Source organism: Somniosus microcephalus, chromosome 7, assembly GCF_052327205.1.
Source record: "Somniosus microcephalus isolate GS21.2 chromosome 7, FLI_Smic_1.0, whole genome shotgun sequence".
NCBI lineage: Eukaryota > Metazoa > Chordata > Chondrichthyes > Squaliformes > Somniosidae > Somniosus > Somniosus microcephalus.
In genome coordinates, this window is record NC_140993.1 from 204,045,326 (window position 1) to 204,073,049 (window position 27,724).

Sequence of the window (27,724 nt, forward strand, 5' to 3'; positions counted from 1 at the left end):
AATAGGCATTTACAGAACACTAGGGAGTTTCAGTATGTGGGAGAATAGGCATGTACAGAACACTAGGGGGTTTCAGAATGTGGGAGAATAGGCATTTACAGAACACTAGGGGGTTTCAGTATGTGGGAGAATAGGCATTTACAGAACACTAGGGAGTTTCAGTACGTGGGAGAATCGGCATGTACAGAACACTAGGGAGTTTCAGTATGTGGGAGAATAGGCATGTACAGAACACTAGGGGGTTTCAGAATGTGGGAGAATAGGCATGTACAGAACACTAGGGGGTTTCAGTATGTGGGAGAATAGGCATGTACAGAACACTAGGGAGTTTCGGTACGTGGGAGAATAGGCATGTACAGAACACTAGGGAGTTTCAGTACGTGGGAGAATAGGCATTTACAGAACAATAGGGAGCCCAAAACTGTACACAAAGGCCCAGAAATTAGTGTCCCATCGCGCGAGTAAGCACCGTGTACTCACACGTGGGACCGATGGAATTGCCGGTTTTCTGCATGCACAGCGCATGCGCGGGAAACTGGCATTTCTGATCCTCTGAACCAAGGGGTTCAGAGGTCGAACGGTGCGCATAGGAGTCTGCGTGTGCACGTTGAACTTCCTTTTTTTTCCCAGGTTTGCCCATGCGTGAAGGCCTCCACTTTTTACACTTTGAAAAAGCAGACATAAGGACTTAATTTTAAAAGGTAAGTGGTCTATTAATTAAAATTAGAATTTTTTTTCCACAGGTTTATTATTTTTAAAGACTTTACAGTAAGGTAAGTGTATTTTTAGCCCCGATTTTTTATAAAATTATTTTTTTCAAAAATTTAAATTATTGTTTAAAATAGTTATTTAAAGTTATTTATAGTTCATTTAAATAGTGTGATGTTTTTTAAAATTTTATTTCAAGTTTAAGTACTGTTTTGGGCGCCCAGAGTTTTCATGAGTTTGACAGTTCTTACTGTCAAACTCACGAATTAACTTTTGCATCCTCCGATTGGTTGCCCAGTGCTCACGTGATCCCAGCCGACGCATCGCACTAAGTACACCACTGGGTCACGCAAGCACAGCGCGCCGGGAGCTGAACCGGGCCACAGACAGGAAATCCACGCAGGCCCAGGCTTCAACTGCCGGCGCGCTAGGTAAGTGTAGGTCGGGGGCTTGCACCCGCGGGAAGCCCCCGACATGAATTTCTGGGCCAATACTCCAGGTGTGGTCTCACCAGGGCACTATATAATTGCAGTAAGACGTCTTTACTCTTATACTCAAATCCTCTTGTAATAAAGGCCAACATACCATTTGCTTTCCTAATTGCTTGCTGTACCTGCATGTTAACTTTCATTGATTTGTGTACAAGGACACCCAGGTCCCTCTGAACACCAGCATTTCCCAATCTCTCTCCATTTAAAAAATACTTTGCTTTTCTATTTTTCCTATCAAAGTGGATAACTTCACATTTCTCCACATTATATTCCATTTGCCATGCTCTTGCCCACTCACTTAGCCTGTCTATATCCCCTTGAAAGCCTCCTTGCACCCTCCTCACAACTTACATTCCCACCCAGCTTTGTATCATCAGCCAACTTGGATATATTACATTTGATCCCCTCATCCAAATCATTGATGTAGATTGTGAATAGCTGAGGCCCAAGCACTGATCCTTGCGGTACCCCACTAGTTACAGAACAATAGGGAGTTACAGTATGAGGGAAAATAGGCATGTACAGAACAGCAAGTTTCAGTACGTGGGAGAATAGGCATGTACAGAACAACAGGGTGTTTCAGTATGTAAACTGCTTGAAACGCATCCTGTCTAGGGCACAGTGCAGCTTTCTGCCTTCTTGTATTCTTACATGTTGACAAATTAACAAAAATGATTGAAGAAGTTGGTAAATATATGGAGAAGTACTTTTAATGTATGATACTCTTTACTTCTCTTTCTTATGTGGATTGCATATGCTTATGCTTAACATGAAGTGTCGGCCATGGCTCAATGGTAGCACTCTTGCCTCTGAGTCAGAAGGTTCAAGTCCCACTGCAGAAAATTGAGCATATAATCTAGGCTAACACTTCAGTGCAGTACTGAGGGAATGCTGCACTGTCGGAGGTGCCGTCTTTCAGAGGAGACGTTAAACCTAGTCTGTCCCCTCAGGTGGACATAAAAACCCGACACTATTTTGAAGAGCAGAGGAGTTCTCCCTGGTGTCCTGGGCAATATTTATCCCTCAACCAACATCACTAAAACAGATTATCTGGTCATTATCGCATTGCTGTCTGTGGGTCCTTGCCACGTTTCCTACATTACAACAGTGATTGCACTTCAAAAGTACTTCATTGGCTGTAAAGCGCTTCGGGACATTCTGTTCATGAAAAGCGCTATATAAATGTAAGTCTTTCTTTCTATACCCGTGTGCTGTAATTTTGAATAAAATGCCAGTTGCTCAGCCGTTCTGACCGATTCTTCACCTGGCTCAACAAATCACTAACCCCTCTATATAAAAGAGGCCGAGTATGTTTTCCAACTGTGTAAATGTTGCATCCGCGCAGTCCTCGGCCTGCATGCCCCTTAGATATTTAAAATTATGCAAGTTACTTTGCCTAAAGATCAGAATGTCCTTGAAATGGAGCCAGGATGTAGATATTTAGTTAGGGGAGCTTGATTGGAGACTCGTCATTAGAGGCAGCCAGCTATGTTACAAAGCTTGCACACCCAAGTTCATCTCTACGCATCATCAACTTTCAGCAATGAGGGCACTTGCTGGCTTTTGAAACATTTGACACAGTTCAAATGTCTTGTGTCATTTCTTCCTGTAATGTCTGTGTGACCTAATAACAAGCTCTGAATTGTTTTGGCCTAGCAAGTATTTCTTAATATGGAGAAAAATTGCAAAGCATTCAAGGACTTGATCTTCTCCCGTTACTATGGGCTCTATGATGCAATAATCTAGATTTTGTAGGTCATTGCAATTATTCTGTAACAGCTGTGTTGTCCAATACATACTAGCCCCATTTGGCTAATTAGGAATCCAGATGTGGCTAATTGCATTTCTGATTAGTAAATAAAAAAATTAGTAATAGAGTTGGGCATGTGATCTCAATACTCTCATTCACACAGCATAGGTATGCGTGCTTTAACTTTTTTGTGCATTTGTTGGAAAAATGGTAAGACGAAAAGCAGAGTGTGAGGGTGTTTTTTGATCGTTGTATCGTGCTTGGTTACTGAATGGTGGTAGATGTTTGTTAAGTAAATATACACATGTGAAGTACATTTACCTGTATTGTGTGAGTACATGTGGCTAAAATGGTATCATAATAGCCACACCTGTGCCTAGTCAGTGATTTTTATTGGACAACTGGTCTGTACCTATTTTAAAGCAAGCCACTGTTTCTCCATGTTTACACTGAGGTGCAATATGGAGATCCTTTTTTTTTTACACTGGAGCTCAGATGGGAATGAAGCACTCTGCACCGTCATCGAAACAGAAATAATATTGTGCTAACTTCAAGGGCTGCTTGGTGCGCTATATTGTATTTACAAAATCAAACCTGTCATTGCTTAATAAGAGGGGTTTCTACAACCTGCTGATGCTTTTTACGGAGCGGGAGAGAATGATATGAGGGAGCTCCACGCTCTGCCTTGGAAGTGTTCAGATGTGTTTTTAAAAAAAAACACAATAACTGGCAATTTTATGTTCAAAATCTTGCTGTATGTGGCATTTGCATATTTTACATTGAAGTTCAAATTACGGGATGACTCTTTTGGCCGCCTACTTTTAAATTTGTGCAACTCCATACCCAATATGAAATGAACATCCTTACTCCAGATATAGGGGCTGGATCTTGCTGGAGTGGGGCATCTCTCGGCGCTGTTAGTTAAACTTTTTCCTGTACCCTTCAGCTCTAAATATTTTTGTGGCGTAACTTGCTGCAAGTGTGAGCCAATAGCAGTGTGGCGAGGACAGCGGGGCATCTGGGAACTTTGTTAACAGCGAGAACCGTGTATCTCCTTAACCAATGAGCTTTAAGAATTGAGAAAGAAACAGAAACGATGGAGAAGGATGGTGAATTAGAATCAAATCAGGTACAGAAAGAGAAATAAAGAGAGGGAAAGAAAGATTGGATTCAGGGAAGGAGAGAAAGGGACAAAGGAAAAGTAAGAATTTATTTTTAATTTTACATTTTTAAAATATCTCATAATAATTGACTACATGCAGGAATGAGATTGAACACTTTAAATTGTTCCCATTCTGGGCCAGAGAGTTGATTGGCACTGCATTAACAGTTACCATGTTAAAAAGGTACTTGTGTTTGTTGAGTCTGAGTGTCCCAGATATGCTTATTCTAAATCACTGGACACAGACAACAAGAATAACTTAAACAGGTCTTTACTAATCGAAGGTCAGGGCTGAACTGCTTAGCAAATTACTACACAGAGTTTATATACCGGTGTGGTCACCACCGGTACTACAATATACAGTAGCCAAGAGAAAGTAGTCCATCTCTTAAGGTAGTCTCTTAAGGTGGTACAGGTTACATACACCACAATTCCTCCCTTTTTAGCTTAACAGTGTACATCCCAATTTAAACATAACATGGATAACATATATACAACTTCATGCAAAACTGTTCAAAGATTCAGTCTCTGAGGAGGCCTCCTGATCCGAGTTGGATAACGCCTTTCAGGGGTCTCTGATTCTCGTTGCTGGGGTGACTCATCTAGTTGATCTCTTATGGATTGGACATCATCAGATACATTGGCGTCTGAGGTAGATGCTTCAGGTTCACTAACTTCTTCCACTGGTGTCTCTGTCGTAGTCATGGGTTCGACCCTTGTTCTCGATTCTACAAGTTGGTCAGCATGACGTCGTATTACGTTTTCACCAATATCTACCGTGTACATCAGGGGTCCTTGTCTGGCACGAATTGTTCCAGATTGCCATTTCTCATTCTTATAGTCCCGGACTAACACTGGTTGTCCTATTTCGAAACTCCGAGTGGTCTTGTTATTTATATGCTGGAACTGTTTGTTTTCGACTTCCCTCCGCACATTTGGTTTTAACAAGTCCAACCTGGACCGTAACCTCCTGTTATAGAACATCATGGCAGGGCTTTGATTTGTCACTGTATGAGTGCCGTTTCGATATGTCATTAGGAAATTGTCCACCTTGTGTTGTAGTGGAATCTGGTCTTCGCTCATGGCCTTTATCGCCTTTTTGAACGTTTGTACAAATCTCTCGGCCAACCCATTTGTAGCCGGATGATATGGGGCAGAGGTATAATGTTTCACCCCATTCTTCTTCATGAATTTCTGGAATTCTTCTGACACGAACTGCGGTCCATTGTCTGAACATATTTGTTCTGGCAATCCATTTCTTGCGAATATCGTTCTTAGAACTGCGATCGTCTTTTCCGAGGTAGTGGTCGCCATCTTAATCACTTCTGGCCATTTAGAATGTGCGTCTACCGCAATTAAAAACATGGAGTCCATGAATGGACCTGCGAAGTCAATATGTACACGTTGCCATGGGGTTGAAGGCCATTCCCATGTATGCAGCGGTGCAATTGGAGGTGCATTTTGAACTTTTTGGCACCCTGAGCAGCTTTTAGTCAGATCCTCTATTTGTTGGTCGATACCTGGCCACCACACATAAGCCCTAGCAAGGCTTTTCATCTTGACTCCCCCCAGATGACCTTCATGCAGTTCCTTTAGAACTCTCTCCCTTAATTTAGGAGGAATAATCACCCTTGTTCCACACATCAATGTTCCTTGACAGACGGACAGCTGTTCTCGTCTGGCTGAGAATGCCGGTAACAGTGGTTCACCATGAGCTGGCCATCCCTTCACTGTCAATTCGTAGACCCGAGACAGTGTCGGGTCGTTCCTGGTTTCTCTCTCAATACTTGCATTGGTGACTGGTAAACATTCGATGATGGTCGAGTGAAATAACTCAACAGGGTCAACTGTCGGTGCCTCTTCCGCTGTAGGTAGTGGCAGGCGCGACAGCCCATCAGCATTACCATGTTGCTTTGTACCTTTGAATTCAATCTGATATTGATGTGCCCCTAGGAAAAGGGACCATCTCTGGAGCCTCTGCGCTGTCATCACCGAAACACCCTTCTTAGGGTTAAAAATGGAAACCAACGGCTGGTGGTCTGTCAGCAGCGTAAACTTTTGCCCTTGCAGGTAATGATTAAATTTTTTTTACTCCCCACACAAGGCTGAGAGCCTCCCTATCTATCTGAGCATAGTTGCGCTCAGCGGAGGTCAATGATCTGGATGCGAATGCGACTGGTCTTTCCAAGCCATTTGGCAACTTATGTGAGAGCACTGCCCCAATACCATATGGAGAAGCATCACAAGCTAAACGAATAGGCAGCGTTGGGTTAAAGTGAGCCAACACTTCCTTAGAGGTGATCAATGCCTTGCTTTTGTGAAAGGCCCGCTTACAGTCCTCGCTCCACTTCCATGGCACTCCCTTCTGCAAAAGAGCGTTCAGCGGGTGTAGCACCGTGGATAAATTTGACAGAAACTTATGGTAATAGTTAATCAACCCTAGGAACGACCTCAACTGGGATACATTTTCCGGAGCGGGAGCCTTCACAACAGCTTCGATCTTGTCAGGTGACTTGTGAAGCCCCTCCTGGTCAATGACGTGACCACAGTACGAGATTTGCTTCTGAAAGAACTCACATTTCTGGTGATTAACTCGAAGTCCATATTCTTTCAATCTGGTGAGCACCTGTTCCAAATTTGCAAGGTGTTCCTCATCATCATCTCCTGTAATCAGAATGTCGTCCAGGTAGCATTGTGTGCCTGGAATTCCCTGTAATACCTGCTCCATGGCCCTTTGCCAAATCGCTGGAGCCGATGCCACTCCAAAAACCAGTCTATTATACCGATATAAGCCCTTATGCGTGTTGATCGTGAGATACTGGCGTGACGCTTCATCAACTTCCATCTGTAAGTACGCCTGCGCCAGGTCTATCTTGGTGAAGTGTTTCCCGCCAGACAATGAAGCGAAGATATCCTCAATCCGTGGAAGCGGATATTGCACCGTGTGAAGCACCGGATTAACAGTGATCTTGAAATCGCCACAGATGCGAACCTTCCCCGGTTCCCCCGGCTTGTTACTCGATGAACGCTTCATGACGGGAACAATGGGCGTGGCCCATTCACTCCAGTCCACCTTTGACAGTACTCCGGAACGTTCTAGTCCTTCCAGCTCAGCTTCCACAGCAGGTCGTATCGCATAAGGTACCGGTCTAGCTTTGAAAAATTTCAGGTTTGCATGTTCTTCAACCTTGATGTTTGCCGTAATTCCTTTCAGTGTTCCCAGTCCCTGCTGGAACACCTCTTTAGCATCGTCCAATATTCTGGACAGTCGTTTAGGTTTGACATCGTCCTTTTTACCGGAATCTACAGTTAGTGCTTTTAAGGAATGCCAGTCCATATTTATTCTCCTGATCCATTCCCGTCCCAGTAGTGGTGGACCTCCCTCAGGTAACACGTATAAGTCCATTCCTCGGCTTTCTTTACCCTTGTGGACCACCTTTACCTTTATCTTTCCAATGGGGTATACTCTTTGCCCCGTGTATGTTTTCAATACAATCTCCGTATCCCTTAGGGGAATGTGTGGAAATAACCTTTTGTAATCTTGCTTATTCATGACCGTCAATGCCGATCCAGTGTCCAATTCCATCTTCACTTGGACTCCTGCTATCTGAAGTGTGACCCAGATAGTTTGGTGGTCTGCTGTGTTACCCACATTATGTATTCTTAGACAACCCAGTTCCTTACTGCTGGAGTCTGAATCCGTCTTCTGTTCATCCGAACTGTTCTCTGTCACCTTGTGTACCTTTTTGCACTTTTCCTGCGGTGACTTTTTGTTGCTGGTCTTCTTTCCTGACCGGCATACTTTAGCTATGTGACCAAGCTTGCCACATTTTCTGCATTCCTGATTTTTGAACCAGCACTGGTTCTGATCGTGCGTTGTCCTTCCGCAACGATAACACTTTACTGCACCCAATGCCATTTGATTGGTGCTGAGTTCCGATGACCTTAGCTGCATTTCCGCGGTGCCTCTTGCTGCGGCCTCGTGCGATGCTGCAATGGTGACAGCTTTATCAAGCGTAAGGTCCTTTTCCTCTGGCAGTCGCTTTTGTGTTCCTTCTTTTAATAATCCACACACGAATTTATCTCTCAGAGCATCTGCTAGTCCTGTACCAAACTGACAGTACTTTGATAGCTTGAGCAGTTCAATTAAGAATTCAGCGTTGCTTTCCTCTTTCAGCTGCGTTCTTCTGTAAAATTTAAATCGTTCCACTATCAGCAGCGGCGTGGGGTTTAAATGTTCTTGCAGGATAGTAACAATATTCGCGAAAGTCTGATCCGCCGGTTTATCTGGTGTTATAAGGTGCCTCAATAACCCGTACGTCTTCGCACCCATTGAGTTTAATAAGGTTATTGCTTTCTTATCATCTGGTACCTCATTTGCTGTACAATAAACTCCAATGCGTTCTACATACATGGCCCAATCTTCAACATCGCTATCAAAAGCAGTGATGTTACCGTGTTTAGGCATCCTTGAGAGTTTCTTTAAATATTTTATTTTCCCAAAATGGCGGCTTCCCGCGCTTGTCTTCTTCCCCCGCCGACTACAATGGCGGCTTCCCGCGCTGGTCTTCTTCCCCCACTGGCTACAATGGCGATTACCGCGCTGTTGCCGTTCTCGCCTCCCAGCGGTTCTTAATTTCCCCGACGCTGCTTTTGTTCCCCCCGCGGTTCTCGTGGGCATTAACGCTTCCCTTGTTGCTGCGCCTCTCAGCCCCGATTGCAGCCCGGCCCTTTACACTGGCTGCAGTCGAGTTCTCCGCGGTTCTCGTGGCATTAACGCTGCCCTTGTCGCTGCGCCTCTCGGCCCCGATTGCAGCCCAGCCCTTTTCACCGGCTGCGGTCGAGTTCTCCGCCCTTTTTCCTCCGGTTTCCCTCCCCTTCTCCACTGACAACGCGGCCGACTTTCTGCCCGTGTCGCTAGATCGGCTTACCCACCACCGTGGTAGAAGGATGATCACTGCCTGTCACTGATGGAGGACTTCGTGGTCAGTAATTTCAACCCAGGTTCTCGATGCCTCCCGTGCGATGCGGTGCTCAGCAGGCTGATGAGGGCGGATGCCTCTTCTCGACGCCCGTTCTGAGGACGAAGCTGCCTTGGATGCAAAACTGCCGCAGGGTAAGATCGGATTCGTCGCCACTGTTGAGTCTGAGTGTCCCAGATATGCTTATTCTAAATCACTGGACACAGACAACAAGAATAACTTAAACAGGTCTTTACTAATCGAAGGTCAGGGCTGAACTGCTTAGCAAATTACTACACAGAGTTTATATACCGGTGTGGTCACCACCGGTACTACAATATACAGTAACCAAGAGAAAGTAGTCCATCTCTTAAGGTAGTCTCTTAAGGTGGTACAGGTTACATACACCACAGTGTTCTTCATTACCAGACTTAACTTTCTGTGACGAGTTTAATGGGCAATTAATGTGCAAATCCAGCAAGTTCTTAAAAATAACGGAGAGGCGGGCGAGATTCCATTTGCAAAGTAAACGGTGGAGCAGTGTAAATCAACCAGCCAGTTCTGGAGATTCGCAATTCACGGCATTTCTGTTAATCCCCTAAACTTGCTGGCCAATTTGAATATTTATAATGCTGTGCGTCGTTAACACGCTGTTATTTTTCCAGCAAGATCTGGGTGTATGATGCTAAAATTCATGCATCAAATATTTTTCTAGCATAATAGTATTTCTGCTGTGCAAAAAATAATGCACTGGTATGGTCCATTTTGATAGTGATCTGATGTGAAATCACCCAAATGAGCCAAGTTTAGTTAAGTTTTCATCATTGTGCCTGTCCTATTCAGTTATGCCTAATCCCAGTCAGTATAAGAACATAGGAATTAGGAGCAGGAGTAGGCCATACGGCCCCTCAAGCCTCCGCATTCAATAAAATCATGGCTGATCTTCAACCTGAATTCCACTTTCCCACCCGATCCCCATATCCCTTGATTCCCCTAGAGTCCAAAAATCTCTCTCTCTCAGCCTTGAATATACTCAACGACTCAGCATCCTCAGCCCTCTGGGGTAGAGAATTCCAAAGATTCACAACCCTCTGAGTGAAGAAATTCTTCCTCATCTCTGTCTTAAATGGCTGACCCCTTATCCTGAGACTATGCCTCCTAGTTCTAGACTCTCCAGCCAGGGGAAACAACCTCGCAGCATCTACCCTGTCAAGCCCCCTCAGAATCTTATGTTTCAATGAGATCATCTCTCATTCTTCTAAACTGCAGAGAGTATAGGCCCAATCTAGTCGATCTCTCCTCATAGGACAGCCCTCTCATCCCAGGGATCAATCTAGTGAACCTTCGTTGCACTGCCTAAAAGGCAAGTATATTCTTCCTCAAATAAGGAGACCAAAACTGTGCACAGTACTCCAGGTGGGGTCTCACCAAAGCCCTGTACAATTGTAGTAAGACTTTCTTACTCTTGTACTCCAACCCTCTTGCAATAAAGGCCAACATGATATTTGCCTTCCTAATTGCTTGCTGTACCTGCATGCTAACTTTCTGTGTTTCCTGTATGAGAACACCTAAATCTCTCTGAACACCAACATTTAATACTTTCTCACCATTTAAAAAATATTCTGTTTTTCTATTCTTTCTACCAAAGTGAATAACTTCACATTTCCACACATTATACTCCATTTGCCACCTTATTGCCCTTCACTTAACCTGTCTCTATCCCTTTGCAGACTCTTTGGGCTGGATCTTACCTGAGGAGGTGCGTTGGTGGCAGAACTGCTGGTTTCCGGGTTCTAGTCCCGCCCCCAGCGACACCTGACGCTATTTTCCCCTGATTGGCCTTGTTAAGCCTGCCCTGCGGGCTTGCCAGCCAATTAAGGGAAAGCCGGTGTCAGATGACATCAGTGCATGACTCTTCATCTGCCGGTTTTGTTAAATTGACAGGCCCCATAATTTTTTGACAGATGATTTGACAGTGTTTGACAGCATTGAGGAGCTGTCAAATACTGACAATCACTGTCCAAAGGTGAGCCCTTGCACCCAGGCACACCAATGACTCTCTCCCAAGGAGATAACAAATGGCAGCTGCATGTGAGATTGCAGAAGCCATCTGTCAATTCTCCCGATCAGATGAGGCTTCACAGAAACATCAAATCTTGTCACCTGCAGATACATATAAACAGAATAAAAATATTTCTCACTACATTCTCTCACCTGTCATACTTACCTGTGCACCATTGCACCCATCACACTACCTCTGCAGCTGTCATTTGCACACTTACACTGCAGCAGACCCACAGCTCGCCTCGCTGACCCTGGCGGGGTTTCCCGCCGTCGGGAAGGCCGCATCAGCAGGCTGAAAATGGGGAAAAGCCTCTTAACTGCCTGTTAACTACCTGTTAACAGGTAGTTAATTGGCTCTAATCCCCTTCCCGCTGCTCGGAGACGGGTACCTGCGCAACTCGGGGACCCGCCTCCCGGGAAGATGGATCAGAGGCGGGTTGGGAGTGGGGTTGGTACCCGCTCCCAATTTTTCCCATTTTCCCAGCAGTCCCGCCTCCAAACCCGCCTCCTCAGGGCTGGTAAAATTCAGCCGTTTGTGTCCTCCTCACAGTTTACTTTCCCACCTAGTTTTGTATCGTCAGAAAACTTGGATACATTGCACTCGGTCCTTTCATCTAAGTCATTAATATAGATTGTAAATAGCTGAGGCCCAAGCACGGATCCTTGCGGCACCCCACTTGTTACAGCCTGCCAACTGGAAAATGACCCGTTTATCCCTCATCTCTTTTTTCTGTCCGTTAACCAATCCTCTATCCATGCTAATATATTACCCCCAACCCCATGAGCCCAAAAATTGCATAGCAAATTTTTATGTGGCAACTTATCGATAGCCTTTTGGAAATCCAAATATACTACATCCACTGGTTCCCCTTTATCTACCCTGCTAGTTACATCCTCAATAAATTTGTTAGACACGGTTTCCCTTTCATAAAACCATATTGAGTCTGCCTAATCATGTTATGATTTTCTAAGTGCCCTGTTACCACTTCCTTAATAATGGTTTCCAGCATTTTCACACCAACTGATATCAGGCTAACTGGCCTGTAGTTCCGTTTTCTCTCTTCCCTCCTTTCTTGAATAGCGGGGTTACATTTGCTACCTTCCAATCCGCTGGGACCGTTCTAGAACCTAGGGAATTTTGGAAGATCACAACCAATGCATCCACTATCTCTGCAGCCACCTATTATAACCCTAGGATGTAGGCCGTCAGGTCCAGGGGATTTGTCAGCTTTTAGTCCCATTAGTTTCTTAAGTACTTTTTCTCTGCTGATATTAATTACTTCAAGTTCCTCACTCTCATTAGCCTCTTGGTTCCTCACTATTTTTGGTATGCTTTTTGTATCTTCTACTGTGAAGACAGATACAAAATATTTGTTTCACGTCTCTGCCATTTCCTTATTCCCCATTATAATTTCTCCTGTCTCAGCCTCTAAGGGACCAACTTTGCTAATCTCTTTTTACATACCTGTAGAAGCTCTTACAATCTGTTGCTAATCTCTTTCTTTTTACATACCTGTAGAAGCTCTTACAATCTGTTTTTATGTTTCTTGGTAGTTAATTCATTCTATTTACTCCCTTTTTATCAATTTTTTGGTCATCCTTTGCTGGTTACTAAAGCTCTCCCAATCCTCAGGCTTACTACTATTCTTTGCAACATTATAACCCTCTTTTAATCTAATGCTATCCTTAACTTCTTTAGTTAGCCACGGGTGGATCACTTTTCCCGTGGAGTTTTTTTTATTTCTCAATGGAATGTATATTCGTTGAGAATTTTGGAATATTTCTTTAAAAGTTTGCCACTGCTTATCTACTGTCATACCTTTTTAATCTAATTTCCCATCTACCTTCGCCAACTTGCCCCTCATACCTATGTAATTGGCTTTATTTTAAATTAAGACTCATTTTGAACTTTAAGTTTCACTCTCAAACCCAATGTGAAATTCTATCATATTATGTTCACTCTTCTCCAGAGGATCCTTTACTATGAGATTACTAATTAACCCTGTCTCATTACACAGCACAAGATCTAAAATAGCCTGTTCCCTGGTTGGTTCTCGGAAACTGTCTCGAATGCATTCCATGAACTCGTCTTCTAGACTACCTTTGCCAATTTAATTTGCCCCGTCTATATGAAGATTAAAGTCCCCCACAATTTTTGTATTACCTTTGTTACAAGCTCCTATTATTTGTTGATTAATACTCTGTCCAACAATATAGCTACTGTTTGGGGGCCTATAAACTATGCTCACCAGTATTTTCTGCTCCTTGTTATTTCTTATCTCCACCCATGCTGATTCTACTTCCTGATTTTCTGAACCAAAATCCTTTCTCACTACTGTCCTTATGTCATCCTTTGCAAGAGAAAGAATGGAAGAACTTTGCATTTATATAGTGCCTTTTACAACCTCAGGACGTCCCAAAGCGTTTTACAGTGACTGATATACTTTTGAAGTCCATTTTTTGCTCTCGTATGTATAGATTATTTGCACTTTGGTATAGGAAAAACAGCTTGCTGACAACACAAAAGTAAACAGTGAGGAGGACTGTAAAATGACTTCAGGCAGACATAATGGGCAGACAGGTGAGGTGGCAGATGTAGTTTAGTGCAGTTTAAGTGCAAGGCAATGCATTTTGAGTGGGGGAAAAAACAAGGAATGGAGTAGACACTTGGAAAACTACCAAAGTGCAAGAGCAGGTGAATAAAGTGCTATTGACCTTTTAATGGCATTGGGTTTTCTAAATAGAGGCATAGAGTACAAGAGCACAAGTGAGATGCAGAATAAAGCTTCCTTTATTACTACTACATCAAGCACTCCCAGGTCAGGTATACATACAAACAATGATAGAAACATAGAAGGTAGGAGCAGGAGTAGGCCATTCAGCCCCTCGAGCCTGCTCTGCCATTCAATGAGACCATGGCTGATCATCCAAATTCAGTACCCTGTCCCTGCTTTCTCCCCATATCCCTTGATCCCCTTAGCCTTAAGAAATATATCTAACTCCTTTTTGAATATATTTAATGAATTGGCCTCAACTGTCTTCTGTGGTAGAGAATTCCACAGGTTCACCACTCTCTGGGTGAAGAAATTCCTCCTCATCTCAGTCCTAAATGGTTTACCCCTTATCCTTAGACTGTGACCCCTGGTTCTGGACTCCCCCGCCATCAGGAACATCCTTCCTGCATCTAGTCTGTCTAGTCCTGTTAAAATTTTATACGTTTCTTCTAAACTCTAGCGAATATAAGCCTAATCGACCCAATCTCTCTTCATACGTCATTCCTGCCATCCCAGGTATCAGTCTGGTGAATCTTCGCTGCACTCCCTCCATGGCAAGAACATCCTTCCTCAGATAAGGCGACCAAAACTGCACACAATACTCAAGGTGTGGTCTCACCAAGGCCCTGTACAACTGCAGCAAGACATCCTTGCTCCTGTACTCAAATCCTCTCGCTATGAAGGCCAGCATACCATATGCCTTCTTAACCGCCTGCTGCACCTGCATGCTTATCTTCAGCGACTGGTGCACAAGGACACCCAGGTCTCGTTGCACTTACCCTTTTCCCAATCTATTGCCGTTCAGATAATAATCTGCCTTCCTGTTTTTGCCACCAAAGTGGATAACCTCGCATTTATCCGCATTATAATGCATCTGCCCAATCGCCAGCCTGTCCAAATCGCACTGGAGTTTCTCTGCATCCTCCTCACAGCACACACGCCCACCCAGCTTTGTGTCGTCTGCAAACTTGGAGATATTACATCTAGTTCCCTCGTCTAGATCATTAATATATTTGGGAATAACTGGGGTCCTAGCACCAATCCCTGCGGTACCCCACTAGTCACTGCCTTCCACTCGGAAAAAGACCCGTTTATTCCAACTCTTTGCTTCCTGTCTGCCAACCAGTTTTCTACCCAAGTCAGTACCTTACCCCCAATCCCATGTGCTTTAACTTTGCATGCTAGTCTCTTATGCGGAACCTTATCGAAAGATGGACAGGTAAAGACTTTTCTCTGGGACAAGAACCACCTCCTGACATCTAACCTAGATCTAACCTTATACAACTTAAATTTGTGACCCCTAGTCCTCCCTAACCTATTTAATTGAAACAAACTGTCCACTGGAACACAGTCTATTCCCTTCATTATCTTATAAACCTCAATCTAAGTCTACACTTCTCTAAAGTGTAGAGTCCCAACTCTTTTATCCTATCTTGATAACTAACAGGCTTTAAACTGGAAATTAGTCTAGTGGCCCTCCTCTGCACCCTTTCCAAAGCCTCAATATCACCCACTATGTGAGACCACCAAAACTGGACACAGTATTCCAAGTGAGGCTTGACTAAGGTCTTCTACAAGGACAAAATAGTATAGCTACAATTCTGGATTTAACGTAACTGTGCTATTGTGCTTTGAAGCATGCTCAGGGAGTCACGAAGATTGTTGTCTCAAGTTTATTTTATTTTAAATAACATCCCACAGTGCTGCTTGTAAAGATATTTTAGTGAAAGCCTATTAGTTGTAATATCCTGGATTATTTCTGGAGAATTATCGCCCGGAATTTGCGGTTGTAATGATGGCAAAACTGTCAGCGTTCGCCGTCGTTACTTTGTAAAACTGACAGCAAATTCTGGCTTCCACACATGTGCACAGAAATCCGGAAGTTGCTGTTAGTGATGCCCTGTTCTTGGGTGCACTGTTGCAGTTTTCGCAGATGTAATCAGCACAGAATCAGTGATTTGACATGAACTTGAAGATTTTATGCACTATTCTCACTGTAAAAACCATTGAAAAAGTTAAGCCTTGTTGAATGAGATGTAACTGAGTTTTTAATGGCATACTAAGTCATAATTACTGCTGAACAACCTCTTGGCCCTGAAAAACGAATGTAATAATTCTGGAGTGCCATTCCATGATTTAAAAATTCCATAGATTTTTAAAGTTTGTTTGATATTTCAGCTTCTACCTTATTCCCATGTGCATGCCCCAATCTTTATTTTGCTCTCTGTAAAATGATTAAAAAGTAAATGATAATCAGTGCTTTTTACTTCCTGATTTGCTATCTGTGAGAATTCTTCAATCTGATTGGCTGCTTAGCCTGCTTGATGACTTTACTGTTCCTGGACGCCTGAGATCTCCTATAACTGGCACTAGAATTAAACTGACGAAGTAATAGGAGAAATTGACGCCACAGAGCCCACTAAATCTTTGTGGACAGCTTTCTTCGAGGTCAGCGGCGAGCACCATCCCTTCGCCGCTGACCGCAAAATCTGGACCAATAATTTAGCACAAAAATGATACCAGAACTGCGAGGGTATACCTATCAGGAATGGATGAACAGGCTGGGTCTCTTTTCTCTTGAAAAGAGAAGGCTGAGGGGTGACTTAATTGAGGTCTTTAAAATTATGAAAGGTTTTGATAGAGTAGAAAGGGAGATTTTCCATTTGTGGGGAAGAGCAAAACTAGAGGCCATCAATTTAAGATAGTCACCTAGAAATCAAATAGGGAATTCAGAAGAAACTTCTTTACCCAAAGAGTGGTGAGAATGTGGAACTCACTACCACAGGGAGTGGTTGAGGTGAATAGTATAGATGAATTTAAGGGGAAGGTGATAAGCACATGAGGGAGAAGGGAATAGAGTGTTATGCTGAGTTAGATGAGGAAAGATGGGAGGAGGCTCAAGTGGAGCATAAACGCCAGCATGGACTGGTTGGACTGAATGGCCTGTTTCTGTGCTGTATATCCTATGTAATTTCCTTTGTGCTTCCTGCCAACCAGAATCTAGATATCATTACTGTCGATACCAGCCGGCGACTCCATGAATAACCTCAATGAGCCGAGGCAGAATTGGAATATCTTCCCCAATCGCAGGCAGGGTGAAGGTGATGGAAGCAAATGGAATTATGCTTTACTGGTGCCGATGTTGGGACTGGCTGCCTTCCGTAAGTCTTGTGAATTTACATTTACATTACTGTGTTCTGGCTGTACCACTTTTTGTCTTAATATTGTAAAATGATGCAGATGTAGTGTACTTCTGGAGTAAAAGAAAGACTTGGTTACATAGGAACAGGAGATGGCCATTCAACCCCTCGAGCCGTTGTCTCTCTCCCTTCCACCCCCCCCCCCTCAATTCATGACCCCAATGATGTAACTGTTGTATGATACAAAGTACACAACTTGAAAGTTATTTATTGATATTTGCTATCTAAAAGAGATGAATTTGGTCTATAGTTGAAAGTTTTTCTCCTGCAGTTAAAAAAAAAACAGATTGGGATGAAAACTGTCTTCATTTTGTTTTTCAAGGCTGGATCTGGTCGAGAGAATCACAGAAAGAGATTGAGCAAGTAAGAGCAGCATGCAAGAACACATTAGACACTACAGAAAAAGATCTGAAATTGAAATACGAAGATGTCATTGTTCAGAATCGACGCTCGCTCGCACATTGTGAGTTAGAGCAGGAAAAACTCAGAAATAAAGTCCAAACTTACCGTGAAGCCTTTTTGGCACAGAGCCGGCAGTTAGTTGAAGAACGCAGGCAGCTGGAGCAAGAACGTATAAATATAGAGGAGAAAAAACATTCCCTGCAGTATTCTGGGGTAGCAGGAGCTTTGTATCAGGATATGATGGAGAGGGAAGGAGTGTGGCAAAGCCAAGCCAGAGCACTAATAAAAGAATTTGAAAAGTCCCTAGTCAACAGGCAAAATCTGTTCTGCAGTTACTTTATGCCACGACAAGAAAGACTGGAATTAGAGAGGAAGATGCTTAGCCAAGCAGTTACAAACCCAGTTGCTAAAGAGTTGGGCATTGAAACTGGCTTGATATATATCTTTAAACATGAAACACACTGTGCGAATGTGCAAAACACGGACAAAGGACAAAACGGCAGGTTAATGTGGGTGTATCTTGCGTACTGGGAGCTTCAAGCTGAGCTCCTGAAATTCAAGAAAGTAGAAGCAGCCTTATTGGGGAAACAAGCCAACTAGAACGTTGGTGATTTTTTTTTTAAAGAGGTGGTCATTGGCCCCGAAATTGCTGGAAAATAATGGCGAATTAACAGCACCCACCATTATTAGTTCACAAAATATCCTGCAATTTGTGGTGAAGAAGAGATATGCCACGAATTTCAATTCTCCACAAATTGCTGGACAATTTGTTGTTAGCCACGCAAAAATTAAAAAATTGCAACCTCGTTGAGCCTCTCCATTGAAATTAATTGCACGTTATGAAATTGCTGGATTTGCGTCATAATCTCACCGCTGCCATTTAGAGCTGGTAATTCATGCCATAAGGACCCTGTTAATGACGTGATTTATGGTCCTGACGTGAATCTCAACCTTGGAGGCCCTGAATGGAAACATGAAGCTGTGGTCTCTCACTCCAGCAGGTAGTGAATTGTTCTTAGAGGTTTTTAAAAACTTTTTAAATCAGCTTGACACTAAGATATACAAATTAGATTTCTTTCAGAAAATCATTTTGGGGTACAGTATGTGAGTAATTTAAGATATGACGTGGTAAGTTTAGCGTACTTTGGTGGAAAAATGTGACATTGGACCTATGGTTCCCAGAGCTCTCCACCACTGGGGGTTTCCTCATGTAATGTCTGGGTCTGTTGTAGACTAATTGATCGAGATTGATTGCTATGATTAGTCAACAACTCCATTATCGTTGTATCATGCGACTACCAGAATGGTAGAAGGCGATCTAAATGGACCTCGGCCTCTTTTCGTCTAGCAATTCCTCTGTTCCTATGAAAGATGTTCCACTGTTCCTGATCGTGATGGATGGAGTCACTGGTTCTATACTTCATGGGTCAAGAATGTTTGTACTTTTCGCACACCTATTCTGCCAGTCACTCATTTATTAACTTCTCAAGTACCAATACAACAATTCCCAAACACAACTGGGTTGCAATGTCCTCTTCTGCTTATTCCTTTTATTTTTTTTCTCACTTTTCCTTTCTGTCTCTTTTTTTCTCTCTCTCTTAATCCACTCTCTTTCCCTCTCTTTATTTCTTATTCTGTACCAAATTTGACTCGAATTCACCCTATATCCTTCTTCGTTGTTCGCTCTGTTTCTTTCTCCATCCGTTTCTTTCTTTGGTTAAGGCGATAGACCATTGGACCAGACGTTCACGAGATCCAAGATGCGACGTTAATATCGCTGGGCCTTTGTAAGTTTGCATACCCAGCAATTTGCAGTGCAAATATAGTGTGATCTGAAGGGTGAGGAAAAAATCCAATTCACGGCGTTCACCGCATGATGCGCCATTCCAGCAATTTCTCGGCCAATATGTCCCACTGTAGACCCAGCTGAAGCTGTTGTACCATTCACTACCAAAGCAACCGTGCAGGCGATTAAAGTAAAATCCACTGGAGCTGCAATTATATGTCGCAATGAAGGAACCTCCGTGGATAATAGGAATTGGCCGATCATCCACAAATATCCTTTCAATGGGTGTTTGAAATTAACTTTGTGGATTTTCTATTTCATTTTAAATTGAAAGCTTTTTTTTTGGTGACCCAACCCAAAGCCCACAAACGATAACGGGTGGCAGACACAGTATAAAGATCTCAGCTTTCTGGTTGAGATTGTGTTTCTCATCTTGCTCAGTAATGTTTACTTCATGCTGAAATCTTTGGACCATCTCTTCCTCAGCAATGCAAGTCAATTGCCCAGATACAGTAAAAAGGGGAAAAACAGATGTACTGATCAACAGTGTATTTCACTATTGCAACAGTATGGGTAACCAAATCAAGGTGTGACCAATAAATCTAATCAACCAATTTAGAACAGCAGAGTGCCGATATATTAAAAACTTTCATGGTCAATTTGTTGCTCAATTTGCTCCTGATTACTCACTGCTTCACATCAGGGATATAGGGAGTGTGAAGTGTGCACATAGTGGATTTGGCTGAGTAATCAAGTTTGGCACAGTTCAGGGGTTCAGTAGGTGGGTCCATGAGTGTGTGTTTTTAAAAACATGTTGCCGCATACAGGACTGGTGTGCTGGTCTAAATAAAGAAATGATGAATCATGGTGAAGGGATATGTGCAGATTTGTGGGATTTTGGATCATGTATAAGGGGCTTGAAAAACACCTGATTTTGGATTGTGTGTAGGGGGTTGAAATCTTTTGATGGCATATGTAAGGGGTCAAAAACACCTTATTTTGGATCATGTATAAAAGGCTTGGAATTGGCTTATTTTGTTGCATCATTATTTTTGAATGTTTTTTAGGCGAAAAAAATGCTGTGCTTGATTATTTCATTGTGCATATTTTGAGAGGAGTGTATGTAATTTTTTCCCATGAAATTTGAGGGCAGGAGAGCAGCAATTTATACCTGGGTCAGGGGTACAGTTTGGAACTGATGAAAAACATCCTGTAAAATAAAAGTCATCATTGTGCTCTCTTGGCCATATCTGTTGTATGAACAAAATTTTTTTTTTAAATTGTATTCTTCTTGTGATTTCTGTCCCCAATTTTCTTCCTATTATGTACTTGCTGGAAAAGGGAAATTTGAGATATGGTTACTGGTTCTGCAATCTATGACAAGCTATTTCACCTTGTCCAGAACAGTAGAACCAGCGGACATGGCCTGCGCTTGAAGAGGGTAAATTTAAAACAAAATCTGTGAAATATTCCATGAGCAAGTGGCCAATCTATAGAACAAACTCCCGAGGGAGACGGTAGAAGCAGTTCGTATTGATCCATTCAAATGCAAATTAGATTTCTTGCAGAAAATAAAATTTTGGGATATACCTGTAGTAGCTGAGTAATTTGCGACATAATGTGGTAAGTGTAGCTTGTTTTGAAGGAACAGGTGACTTTGAATCTATGGTTTCCAAAGTTCTCCACCACTGGGGTTTTCCTCATGTAATGTCTGGGTCTGTTATAGACTAATTGATCGAAATTGATTGCTATGATTAGTCAACAACCCCATTATTGTTGTATCATGTGACTACTTGGTAGAAGATGACCAGATGGACCTTGGGTCTTTTTCATCTAGAAATACGTTCCTATCTCTCCTGATTCATTCATTCTGCCACAACCCTCCAAATCAACCAAGTGGCCATTATTCATGTGTGAGCCTTATCAATGAGTGTCAGCAGGCTATTTTACCATGGAGAGCATTGTAGCCAAACCTGAGCCTCTTCTTACCCAACATGTCCAGACATCCATTCTAGTGGAAGCCAGTAGATAACCATTAGCTCGAACCATTTTTTTCCCCGTCTCTGCTCCCTAGGCCAGGGTGACTGAAGCCTATTCTAGTCATAGGATTTTACAGCACCAAAGGAAGCCATTCGGCCCCTCGTGCCTGTGCCGGCTCTTTAAAAGAATGTCCCTACTGCTGCTCCAGCTGAAATCATAGACTGAGAATCGAACTTGGGGGCCATCTATTCTGTGTGGCTTAATGCTACATTGGGTCATGCCTTCACCCACTAGGCCACTGTACTTGTGTAGATAGCCCAAGGGCAGTGTGCACGGGATGGAGGTGCTGGTTAGGGAGAAGCTTGGGGTGGATGGGGGTGGCCGGCGGAATTAAAAGAACTAAGTTTGGTAGCAAAGAGAATTGAGAGTGCAGTGGGAGTGTGTGGCAGAGTTGATTGCTAGCCATCATTTGAGAAAGGACTCGGGAAGAATGACTGTGCAGGGTATGGGGGATGCCCACTGACACCCCCAACACTGGCCCCAGATTGAGCAATAATGTTATCAGAGCTGAATCCATAAATATTTACAACACTTTGACCCGCTGTGGTTCTTTTTGTGTGCTACTGAGTAAGATATACCTGTTTTAAGGTATGCTATTGAGTTATTTTTAAACAATGATGTCGGCCCTGTTTAACAGTCACATCAAATATGTTGCAGAGCTGTTGCCAAAATGATTTAGAAAATAATAAACTCCACATGCTGCAGATCAGGAAGTAGGCAGCCTGATTATTAACTTATCAGGAGTAATTTCAATCTAACCAGTCTGGCAGGAAACTGAGGGGATTGGATCGGCTGCCATCTCTTGTGCATCGTCCACTTCCTTCGCCCCACTAATTGCGGCCATGCCTTCAGCCGTCTAGGCCCTAAGCTCTTTTATTCTCTCCCTAAACCTCTCTGCCTCTCTCCTTTAAGACACTCCTTAAAACCCACCTCTTCGACCAAGCTTTTGGTCACCTGTCCTAATTGCTCTTCCTTTGGCTTGGGTAGAGTTTTTGTCTGATTACACTCTACTGACATGCCTTGGGATGTTTTACTACATTAACAGCGCTATATAAATGAAAGTTGTTCTATTTTGTACTCCGCCCAATATTAATCTGCATTGACTATGACCGAGAGTAAAATTGGATGGGATGTAAAACGGGTGCTGTTCCAATCCCATCACTCTCTCGCTGGGCAGGTTAGGTTAAAATTACCTCCCCGAATTCCAATGCAATGCGACTTGACCAATGCTCCAGTTCGTGCAGGTCCATTATTAACCAGCGGCAAAGATGGTAAACTACAAATGAATAGGAATGATTTGAGATATCATGTAAATCACCATAGTGTAAGAATGTGTCCATAGGTAAGGGGCGCCAAGCTTTTATCTTCATGGCCCACATAAGTTCATACCATGGAGCCTTGGAGGTCACCTATGAAGTTTAAATCCATATTCTCATTAATTATTCAAATTAATCATTTGTATTTCAAGTTGCCAATACTAACAAATTTTGCATTTTGATTTAGTATTTATGCACCAATGAGGTAACAGAGCTAAAAACAGCCCTTTTAAAACCTCTAGGCCCAAAAAATTTAAACAGGACAAACCAGAGAGTAAGAAACACAAACGCAAATAGGACTGGGGTGAGTGGGCTGTGCTAAGGCGTTGGGGGCTGTCAGTGCTTTCTAGGGCTGCTGTTTGGACGCCCATTCTATAAGCCTTTTTGATTTTCCTTAACCAATGTTCTATATTGGATATCTACCTTTTGTAATCAGTTCTGCAAAGAATGGACCAACATGAACTATATTACTAGGAGGAATAGTGTCCCACAATGTAAACTAACCGAGCTTGATATATAGAGGTATGGCACTTCTGGAGGGAGATGGGAAAAAGTTGACCCAACAGCTTTATAATCATCGCCTTCCATGCAGCAAAGAGAACCCAGGGAGAGGTACGATCATGGGCACAGTGACCCACAACCAATTGTACAATTGCAGGAGTACCTTCGCCACAAGAACTGCAGCGGATCAAGAAGAAGGCCCACCACCCCATGCTCAAGGGCAACTAGGGGTGGGCTTTGCCAGTGATGCCCATATCCTGAGAATGAAGAGTTTCCTCTTGTGCCGCTGGTCCAAACACAAGGGAGTTAAGACCAGGAAGATGGCATTAGCTCCAAAGGAGTTCCTGCAAAATAAGTCAGGTGCTTTGGGCGATCCCAACCCCCAGGGAGCAGTGAAATGGAATCCTGTTTGCAATTTTCCACCTGCCAATTTGCTGTTATCGGTTATGCAGTCAGGGAAGAAATTGAGTGCTTTCTGTTCACATGGAGCTTTACCCTCCAGCTCCCCTGTGCTGCCCCTGATTTAGGAGAGGGTGATGCTGGTACCTGGTACAAATGTGGGTCCAGTACTACAACAACAACAACTTGCATTTGTATAGCGCCTTTACCATAGTAAAATGTCCCAAGCCACTTCACAGGAACATTATCAAACAAAATTTGACGCCAGCCACATAAGGATATGTTAGGACAGATGACCAAAAGCTTGGCCAAGGAGGTACGTTTTAAGGAGCATCTTAAAGGAGGAAAGCGAGGCGGAGAGGTTTATGGAGGGAATTCCAAAGTTTAGGGCCTAGGCAGCTTAAAGCACGGCTGCCAATGGTGGAGCGATTAAAATAGGGGATGCACAAGAGGCCAGAATTGGAGGAGCGCAGAGATCTCGGAGGGTTGCAGGGCTGGAGGAGGTTACAGAGATAGGGAGGGGCGAGGCCATGGTTTTGAAAACACGAATGAGAATTTTAAAATTGAGGTGTTGCCAGACTGGGAGCCAATGTAGATCAGTGAGCACTGGGGTGATGGGTGAATGGGACTTGGTGCGAGTTAGGATACGAGCAGCTGAGTTTTGGATGAGGTCAAGTTTATAGATGGTGGAAGATGGGAGGCCACCCAGGAGAGCATTGGAATAGTCAAGTCTAACCCACCTAATCAGCACAACATTGAGAACGTTCTTAGTTGGCTTTTTAGCTATCAGCAACATACAAGGTACAGTTTAGGCCTTCATACTGCTGAGCATTGTTATGATGTAAAAAGTAAACTTATTTTTCTATAAAGTGGTGCAGGAATAATGAGGGCAGAGCTCAATATTAATCCTGGTGATTGCTGGGGACACAAAGGTTTGGAGAAGTGATACTGGGGTGCCAATGAGATAGTAGGAGATCTACTCAAAGACTAACCTCAGCAGTCCTGATGGGAGGATGTATTTGAAAAGTGTTAGTTTTAGGATTCATTTCAAATTAGTTTCTCCAGGTGAAGGTGTTAGAGATGCACTTTACTGTGAAAGTGAATGAGAGGTCTGTGGATTCAATCTTTTATTTAATTAGTCACGTAGTTATTGCAATGCATGTGGTATATCTGCTGGTTTAAAGGAAAGTGACACAATCCATTCGTGTTATATTGAATATTTGTCTAATAAAGATTTTACAATCTGAGCAAACGTCTACCTGTGATTTGTATTGGGGTATGTTTTGGATGAGATGTAAAACTGCCCTCTCAAGTAGATGTAAAGTGGCAATTTTCAAAGAAGAGCAGGGGAATTCTCCATGGTGCCTGGCAAATATGTATCCTTCAACCAACATCAATAAAACAGATTATCCGCTCATTATCATATTGCTGTTTGTGGCACCTTGCTGTGTGCAAATTGACTGCTGCGTTTCCCACATTACAACAGTGACTACACTCCAAAAGTACTTCATTGGCTGTAAAGCGCTTTGAGACGTCCGGTGGTCGTGAAAGGTGCTATATAAATGCAAGTCTTTCTTTCTTACATTACAATAGTGATTACACTTCAAAAGTACTTCATTGGCTGTAAAGCTCTTTGAGACATCCTGAGGTTGTGAAATGAAAGTTCTTCTTTCTTATTTTATTATTGGGAAGAGTCATTTCATTGGTAAGCAGAGAGGCCAGCATGATCTGACTGTAGCACTTTTACTTGTTTATTGATAATGACAGATGAGAGGCTAAAGTGTTGCAGATCTCTTTAACTCTGCACTGAGCAGCTGTTCTCAGATTGCACAGACACAGTGTTTGAGCGAGTTTGTCGCTTGCAAAATAGCAAGCCAGAATAACACAGAAGTGACTGAACAAGTGCCTAGTTTTCTAGTCTGGAAGCGTTGGAGCACATAAGTTCAAGGCAACATCCAGACCAATTCACAAACAAAGTGTCAGTTTGTTAATTATTGTCTATTCCCAAACCAGATTTAGCATCATGGTACTGACCATTGTTTTGCAGAACAATGGCGAGAAACATCTAGAAATCATTGCCAGAATTTTCTGGGGTCCATGCGGGCGGGAGTGGAGGCGGGTCAGGTGGGAAATTGGAAAAAAGTGAGAGTGGGTCAGGAACCCGCCATCATCACGCGCCTTTCCCATGGGCGCGTTTGCCAGTGCGGCAGCGACCCGACCGGCAGAGGAGGGCAACCTAATTGAAATCATTATCAGTTTGTTTACAGACACTTAAGAGCCTTTTCCCCTCTATATTTTAAATTTCCCTGCATGGCCACAGGATTCACGCAGCTCAGGAACCACGTCTGTCAACCAAGAAAACAAAGGAAATAATCGTGGACTTCAGGAAGTCCAAAGGCGGAAGTCACACCCCCATCCACATCAATGGGGCGGAGGTGGAAAGGGTGGCCAGCTTTAAGTTCCTCGGAGTCCACATCACGGAAGACCTCTCCTGGTCCCTCAACATCTCCTCTCTGGTGAAGAAGGCCCAGCAGCGCCTATATTTCTTGAGGAGGCTGAAGGGATGTAATCTGTCACCCCCGATCCTCTCTAACTTCTACCGCTGCACTATAGAGAGCATCCTGACAAACTGTATCACGGTATGGTACGGCAGCTGTAGCTCCCATGACCGGAAAGCCCTGCAGCGGGTAGTCAAAACTGCCCAACGCATTACCGGCACCCGGCTACCGACCATAGAACATATATATCAGAAACGCTGCCTACGGAGGGCACGGTCCATCATCAAAGACCCTACCCACCCCAGCCACAGTCTGTTCGCCCTCCTACCATCTGGAAGACGCTACAGATGCATTCGCACCCGTACGACCAGATTTAGGAACAGCTTCTTTCCCAGGGCTGTCATCCTACTGAACTCCACAAATAAACACTAAAGCCTGCACATCTGCCGATGCACTTTATTATGGTCATATTTATGCTAATATATATGTACAAATGTATGTTGAAATGTTTAAGTGTCCTAATCCACTAACAATGACAATAAAAGTTGATTTGATTTTTGATTTTGAGTTCAGTGGCCATTGTGCCAGCTGATTAGTTGACAGTATCAAATGTAGCTTAAAAGCTCCCACCTGACAGCTGATCATTTTCCTCAGGCAGAAGCTGTTGCTGACTACATTCCCAGCACAGATTGAGCTTTCTGCAGGCTGCAAGTCTTTCCAGCAAAAGTTTCCATCCAGTGTCACCTCATTGGAAGAACCTCTCTCACCAATGACAGATTGCTTCTGTCAACTCTACTTCATCTGCCATCTTTTCCATCAGCATGGGTGCCTTTTATACTGTCTCACCTTGGTCCTCAGAATCTGACCACGATTCCCAACACAGCAGCACCAGGCACACCAGCACCACTAACAACAATACCACCAACCTTCTCCTCAATGCCTTGATGCACCACAGGACAGAGGGCATCAGCACAGGGCTGCACCATGCTGGAGGCGATACCCCCAACACAGCCGCAAGCCTACATTTCGTTGTACTGCACTTGTGCACTAACAATGACAATAAAGTTGATTATTATTATTATTATTATACCAGGCAGAGGATGAGCTTCCTCAACATGACTGAGCAGCAGTGCCAAAGGAGGCTCAGTCTATTGCACCAGGTCATCGCAGACATTCGCACATTGCTGGAGGAAAATTTGCAGCCCAGAGGAGCGGGTGGACACACCTTACCAGGCTATCAAAGTCACCAGCGCCGTCAACTTCTTTGCATCAGGCTCCTTCCAGGGATCTGCAGCAGACATTTGCGGCATCTCGCAGTCGGCCACCCACAGATGCATCATACTGGTCACTGATGCCCTCTTTGACAAGTCAGCCAATTATATCAACTTTGCCACTGATGAAACCAGTGTTACTGAGTGGGCGCTCGGCTTTGCCGCACTGGCTGGCTTCCCACGGACGCAGGGCATCATCGATTGCACACATGTGGCCATCAGGGCACCCCATCATCACCCAAGAGTGTTTGTCAACCGCAAGGGCTTCCACTCGCTCAATGTGCAGCTCGTCTGCAACCATAGGAAGATCAGCATGCATGTGTGTGCCAAATTCCCTGGCAGCTGCCATGACTCTTTCGTCCTGTGCCTGCACTCGAACACATTGTTGCCCTGGAGGCTAG

General features: G+C 43.6%; 1 protein-coding gene across 1 annotated transcript; it reads left to right on the top strand.

Moving 5' to 3' along the window:
* Nucleotides 1-609: 609 nt before the first annotated feature.
* ccdc127a (coiled-coil domain containing 127a) lies at nucleotides 610-20,327 on the top strand. The gene is made up of 3 exons (XM_085993358.1): nucleotides 610-701; nucleotides 16,908-17,071; nucleotides 17,433-20,327. Exons 2-3 carry the CDS (start codon nucleotides 16,948-16,950, stop codon nucleotides 18,110-18,112), a joined length of 804 nt encoding a protein of 267 aa, XP_085849484.1. The 5' UTR covers nucleotides 610-701; nucleotides 16,908-16,947; the 3' UTR covers nucleotides 18,113-20,327.
* Nucleotides 20,328-27,724: the final 7,397 nt, after the last annotated feature.

What these genes read in the sequence shown, in the direction of transcription:
- ccdc127a (XM_085993358.1), top strand. Translation starts at nt 16,948, where the DNA reads ATGAATAACCTCAATGAGCCGAGGCAGAATTGGAATATCTTCCCCAAT. An exon ending in GTTGGGACTGGCTGCCTTCC is followed by an intron (nt 17,072 to 17,432) that starts GTAAGTCTTGTG and finishes TTGTTTTTCAAG; the next exon opens with GCTGGATCTGGTCGAGAGAA.